The sequence below is a fragment of the Adiantum capillus-veneris genome, chromosome 19 (genome assembly GCF_014529385.1).
Source record: "Adiantum capillus-veneris isolate H3 chromosome 19, ASM1452938v2, whole genome shotgun sequence".
Taxonomy (NCBI): domain Eukaryota; kingdom Viridiplantae; phylum Streptophyta; class Polypodiopsida; order Polypodiales; family Pteridaceae; genus Adiantum; species Adiantum capillus-veneris.
This window is the reverse complement of record NC_140949.1, coordinates 88636756-88643267: the sequence shown is the minus strand read 5'-3', so window position 1 is coordinate 88643267 and position 6512 is coordinate 88636756. Positions and strand designations below refer to the sequence as shown.

General features: G+C 45.5%; 2 protein-coding genes across 2 annotated transcripts; one reads left to right on the top strand and one right to left on the bottom strand.

The window, feature by feature from the left end:
* Positions 1–1617: 1617 nt before the first annotated feature.
* Positions 1618–3600, bottom strand: LOC147434425 (RNA-binding KH domain-containing protein RCF3-like). Its single transcript, XM_086489949.1, has 2 exons — positions 2759–3600; positions 1618–2667 (listed from the first exon to the last, which is right to left on the bottom strand). The coding sequence occupies exons 1-2, from the start codon at positions 3290–3292 to the stop codon at positions 2626–2628; spliced, it is 576 nt and encodes a 191-aa protein (XP_086346075.1). The 5' UTR covers positions 3293–3600; the 3' UTR covers positions 1618–2625.
* A 629-nt stretch (positions 3601–4229) lies between these two features.
* On the top strand, positions 4230–6180 carry LOC147434424 (UDP-glycosyltransferase 83A1-like). Its single transcript, XM_086489948.1, has 2 exons — positions 4230–4990; positions 5081–6180. The coding sequence occupies exons 1-2, from the start codon at positions 4492–4494 to the stop codon at positions 6025–6027; spliced, it is 1446 nt and encodes a 481-aa protein (XP_086346074.1). The 5' UTR covers positions 4230–4491; the 3' UTR covers positions 6028–6180.
* Positions 6181–6512: the final 332 nt, after the last annotated feature.

Here is a 6512-nt window from a genome sequence, read left to right as displayed (position 1 = left end):
AAGACACTTTTTTTTGGACATGAGAGTAAGCCAACTAGTGTTAAAAAAAAACCAAGGTCTAGTGTTTTTTAACCTGCCTGAAATTGTAAAATCCCAGTTAGATTGTGAGCTTGCCTTTAAAAAAATTGGAAAATTTACGCACATTTTAGTGTAATTATTGACAAAAGCTTCAAAGTTTGAATGGGAGAATTTCAAGTTTGCCCTTAGTTTCACCGGTTAGGGAAAACGTATTTTTCTAGCCCTGACTTAGCCAACCCCAAAGGGGGGATGGACAGATGCAAATTGATGTATGACCAAAAGTGTTGAAAAACAAGTGAAAGGGTCACAACAGCTTTCAAAAACAATAAGAAATTGATAAATGTTAGGTTGAATTAAACTTGTTTAGGAAAGGATTGCCTCAACTTAGTCTTGAGCTGATTGAAAATCGAGACTAGCTAGGTGCAAACCATGGTAAACGGAAGAAAAACCGATGAAATATATGAGAAAGTTGTCCAAAAATTTTACAAATCTCAAAATTTCTGATAGTATTTTGGTTTTCTTCTTTGTGAGGAGGAAACTCGACCAACAACCGCTTAATAAAAGAGACTTTGTCGAATGTGAATGTTAATAGTGACTAGAATCAAGCTATAGAATGCAAGAAATGTAAAGCCATGTGAAGTTGTGAAATGAAAGGTGAAATAAAAAGAACTAATTAATATATGTGTGTGTATAAAATTATTAGAATTATGCAAGGTGAAGCTTCACTTTAGCTATTAAAACAATAGAATGCAAAACAAGAGAAAAAAAAAGTGATAAATCATGAGGCTTGCACCCAAGAAGACAAGACTATGGTAAAACTTACCCTCTAATTTGTGGAAATTCTCAAAATACACTTCAAATTTCAAACATTCCTGAGCAAGCTCTAGGCTAGGTAGATTAAAATTGAAACTGAGAGAGAATTGCCGGAAAGCGCACGGGTGAACACTCACACACCCAAGTGTTAAAACTGTTGAAGGCTTGTGTTACACAGAGAGATACAGACTCCAGAGATCACAGGGGAGAGAGAGAGAGAGAGAGAGAGAGAGAGAGAACGAAGTCGGTTATATAAAGAGCGAGTGCATCTCTTTTATGGAAGTTTCTCTATCTTCTTATTGCCGCTACGCCCTCCAAGAAGAAACAAAAGAGGGGGAAGGGGAATTTTAAGGTGGGAAAAGAAAGGCAATCAGAAAATTGATCCCCCATGTGTAGCATGCCCATTACTCCGCAGGGCAGAGGCGCCCATTTAAGTGTGGATCGGAGGTGAGAGCCTTCAAAGTTCAACGCCAACAAACTGATAGAATTAGCAGGCAACTCTGACTGAGGCCCAAGACCCCCCTTTCTAGAAATGGAGAGAATATAACTAGGAAGTTGAAAGCAACTGCCCCATAATCCATTGGCGTACTACTCTTGCTTATACAACTGCACCTAGTATCGATTGCAAGTTGCTCCTCATAGCAGTTTTCGTTAACATCCTTTGTGGGCTCCTTCACAACGTTAACCTCTGCACTCCTTCCGTTTGACGTGCCGAAGCTCCACCTCCTCCTCTTTCTTCTGCTTTCACAAACATACGTGAGTCCCGATTCGGCTTCTCTCTTGTTAATAAACTTAACAGTCATTATATTGCTATGATCATTCCTGCTCTGAGTCCTGACCCCCTCGCGGACCATTTACTGCCACATTACCTAGTGCTCCTACATGTACAGCTCCATTCGTTGTTGCATGCATATGATCGATCGACACAAGAAGCACAAGAAACTGAGGGCGACGATCGACACAAGAAGCACCTCATGCAATGGTGCAAACTACTCAACACGAGAGAGTGCGAAACAAAGAGAGAATCTCTCCAAATTCTTACTTAAAAATATGTTGTATTCTATGTGAGCTCGAGAGTCGAGAGCCATGGAGTGACTTCTCTTTTTACTTGTTTTAATTCTCAAGATACCCCCCAAAATAGGTCTGCTCAATTTTACGCTAGGAGCATCATTAGTAGGAAGCTCTTTGAGGAGGAAAAAAAGGGGGACCTAGCACGTGGAGAGAGAGAGCGAGAGAGAGAGGCTAACTAAAAAAGCTTTTTGCGGTGTGTGAGATGTCGTCCAACAACCTGATGAAGTGCATGTGCGCTCCTGAGTTGCTCCATTTGGCCTGTCAATGCCATGCACCAGGGATGTATGAGGACGAGCCGGTGCAGATAGAGACTACATTTTCTTGCTTTACTTGGGCAGATCGCGAACATAGGAATGGGAGCAACGACGACAACAGTGATGAACGGAGGGAAGAAGGGATGCAGAGCTTAGGCATGGGCGTTGGGGATCGGTCGAACTTGGGCATCACACTGCAGGAACGTTGTGAGCAAGAGCATCATATGGGAAGCTGTGTGGGAGGTTGCTCAATGAGCAACAGGAAACAGTGCCGCACAACATCTCGTGGCCTTTCAGGGCAGGGAAAGGCCCTGCATTGGGTCACCAACAGAGGATGGACCCATGAGTGAACCTGCCTGTAAATATCCCATGGATACATTCCACCAGCAGCAGCAAACATAGGAGCCATCATGCCTCCAGAGCCTTGAGACACATGTGCACCCTTTTGTGTACATTCCCGAGTTGAAATTTAAAATAAAGCCTTCCTCACAAGAGCTGCATCACCAGTCACCTACATGAAAGTTCGACTCTCAGGCCTCAAAGAAGCTATTCATTAAGAAACCCTACACCCGAAAATTTCAAAAGAGACAGATAGATCTTACCTGCACAAGCTCATCAGTGTAGCCAACAGAGGGCGGCTGTTGCTCTTTTGGCAAGATTCTGATCTGGGCACCAATTTCCTTCCGCATTTGCTCAATTATCTTGCCACCCTTCCCAAGCAAGCAGCCAATGTGGCTCTTAGGGACTAGAAGTCGGACATACACGGGCTGAGGAGGCTCATCATCATCATCATCGGCCTCTGTAATCCTGGCATGGACTTTGAAAAGGGCTTCTTGAGCAGCACAAACATGGTAGCCTTGTTCTCTTAATTGGTCAGCAGAGGAGCTAATAAGGACTACACGTTCGCCAGAGCCAGAGACGGGGTCTTCTACTTTAATCTTGGATCTGCACTCTGTTCGGAGGGCCTTAATGGTGGAGCCTCCTTTGCCAATGAGGCTGCAATCTTGCCAAACAGGGCAAAGAATACGGTACTCGGTCTCTTCAGCTTGTGCGGGCTTCTTCTGCCTCCCATTACGTACTGCAGCGTCATCTTCATGGAGGGCATGCTTCCCAGACAAGCCACAATAGCCTTCCATAACGTACAGAGAAGCTCTACAGTAAGGCGAGCTTCACGTAACTAAGGGGAGGGGGGAGTCATTTGTATGGAGCAGTCATTGTCCGAGGATGCACCCCCAGTGTAGGTGATGGTGAGAAGGGGTTGCTGCACATGATGTTGAGAAGGGGAGGATGTGGGCGGGGCGATGAGGGGGTTATGCCATAGTGTAGAAGGGGTTGCGAGGGCACAAAGTCAAGCCCGAGCAGCATGATGCAGGCCTACGCAGCAGGCAGGAGCTGTGATGCAGGGGGGTGCGACTGCGCGTAGAGCCAAGCACCAAGAAAGTGTTTTTTTACAAAGTGGACACTAGGTCATGTTGGTTGCAAGAAAAAAGAGGAGCCAAACTCTAATTTCGAGCACAATCAATACTATAATCTTGGAAAAAATCTTATCTAAATATCTTTTGAGAGAGAACATCAGATTGTGACCCCCAGTGGTTTTTACTCTTAACTTTCTCGTGAGTGCTCAATACAATACTCGCCAATCAGACATTTTTATTTTTTTTTAATTTTTAAATACATATCAGATTTTTCATTGAGAAAAAAAGAACACATCACTATGGTCTTAACCTTTTAGGCAAGCCAAAAAAACATATATGTGTGTTTTCAAAATTTATTAAAATTATGCAAAATGAAACTTGAATTCATTTTAAAACAATAAAATGCAAAAAGAAAAGTGAAATGAAATATAAGTCTAAGTCGTGCACTGAAAACAATGAAAGTCTCTGTGACCCAGCACAACACTAAAGGTTCTTTAGAAAGCAAAAAACTTTATCCCAAATGTAGGTAAATCTTTTTAAGCCAACTAGCTATATTTAAACCGTTTTCTTGCAAAATCCAAACGCAATTTTTTCTTTCCACTCTTATCTCAACCCACGATACAAACCGGCCAGAATACGCAACCCAGGTCTCAGAGAGTGCCTAGTCAAATGTGAGCGTGTCGAGACTTCATGCTCATTGTTCAGGTTGGTCGATCTTGTACGCACATCCACACACACTCTCTCTCTCCAAAGCAGAGCTGGCCGCTCCCGCCTCTTCTCACTCGCAATTGGAAGCAGACTCTAGAGCGCGGCGCGCAATCACGCAGTATCTCGTGCGAACCAGATCTCTCCACTCTCTCTCTCTCTCTCTCTCTCTCCACCCACACACACACACACACACACACACAATATACAACACCATGCCATCCCCTTGCACACCGCACGCTGTGATGCTGCCATTTCCAGAAACTGGGCACATAAACCCCCTCATGGAGCTTGCAAAGTACCTCTCATCCTGCCATGGCTTCATCATCACATTTGTCAACACCCAGTACAATCACAGCCGCATAGTGAAGGCGAACGCGGGCCGGATGCCCAGCGAGCACGGCCTTGACATTCGGCTGGTCGGCATCCCTGACGGCCTCTCTGATGACACAAATCGCGACAATGATGTGCCCATTTTTGTCAGGCTGATAGAGAACATAGGCCCTGTGCTTGAGGAACTCATTTGCAAGATCAATGCTGACGGCCCACACCGCGTCACTTGCATCATATCCGATGTCACAGCAGTGAAAACAATCGATGTAGCGCAGAAGCTCGGCATTCCGCGTGTCGCATTTTGGCCTCCGAATGCTACTGTGCACTCATATATATGCCATGCAGCCCAAGCATCATATATGGGTGAATTCAATGCAGAAGGTAAACAAACCTCACTTATGCATATTTGTATACAGACAGGTGCTTCATATACATCTGTGTATTTTTCATCCTCATGAATACTACATGCAGGTGTTCTGAGCCCAGGCGAAATGGTAATCTTTCCCGGCGTCCCGTCAATCGAGGGGACCAAGCTACCATGGGTAGTAGGTAGCAAGGAAGAAATCGAGGCGATCTTTCGCTCCGTCACACGGAATGTCAATTCGCTGCGGCAATCAGAGTGGGTTCTTTGCAATTCAGTACATGAACTAGAAGCAACAGTTCAAGATTTACTACCTTCAGGATATCCCAAAGTATGCCCCATAGGTCCAATAATACCAAGAGAGATATTGGAGAAGCTGAGCATTTCAAGGCAACACCCGCGCATTACAACGAGCATGTGGACTGAGCAGGACGAGTGTCTTGAATGGCTGGACTTGCAAGAGCCGTTATCGGTCATGTATGTATCTGTAGGAAGCATTGCCATATTGAACAAAGAGCAGCTCCTTGAGCTTGCACATGGGCTAGAAGCAAGTAGAATACCCATCTTGTGGGTGCTACGGGCGGATCTCGCGCGATCCGACAACTTGCTGGAAGGATATAAAGAGAGGACTGAAGGAAGAATTAAGATAGTAGAATGGTGTCCTCAGCTTCTTGTTCTGTCCCATAAGGCTGTGGGTGCGTTTTTGACGCACTGCGGGTGGAATTCGACTCTCGAGGCGATGTCCATGGGAGTGCCAATGTTGGCATGGCCACAGTTGGTGGACCAATTTGTGAATGCAGAGCTTGTGGTGCATGAATGGAGGGTGGGCATGGAGTTGGGGCAAGGCTTTGTGGGAAGGGCTGTTGTTGAGAGCAAGGTGAAGAAGGTAACGAGTGATGATGGAGAGGGGCGTCGTTTGAGGCGCAATGTGGAGGAGACGAGGAGGGTGCTTTTGGAAGCAAGCAGAGAAGGAGGGTCCTCTCACACCAATCTTCTCAGGTTTGTGTATTGGATGAAGGAGCAAAGTCAGGCTATTCAGAATGGAAGGGTATCTTGATCATGATTTAATCAAGGTAATGTGGTAAAGGTCCCAATAAGTTATGGGGCACCCACCCACCCTGCACAGGAGCTCACAAGAAGTTTTGGACAAATTCTCACAATATTTTCCACCCTTACCTCAACATCATGAGCTTCTGTGAGGGAGGCGCCGCATACCTTGCTAGGTACGATTGGGGGTAGGGGACCGCCGGCCCGGTGGGGGGGCCGGGGTCCCCTACCCCCAATCGTACCTAGCTAGGTATGCAGTGCCTCTAGAGCAGACGCTCATGATGTTATGCATTGTATGAAAAACATTGAGAAAGACTCGGTTTTCCTACATGAGAGAATTTCTATATCTTCTTGTGCGAGGAGGAGGGGTAATTGTTTTCGAGTTATCATCAACTCTAGTTGCATTTCCAAGAGTAGCATAGCCTCCCCTCCCCCCGCCCCCCCCCACCACTCTAGTGTACTTTTAAAACACTCTTGGAGTGTCACGATGGTTCT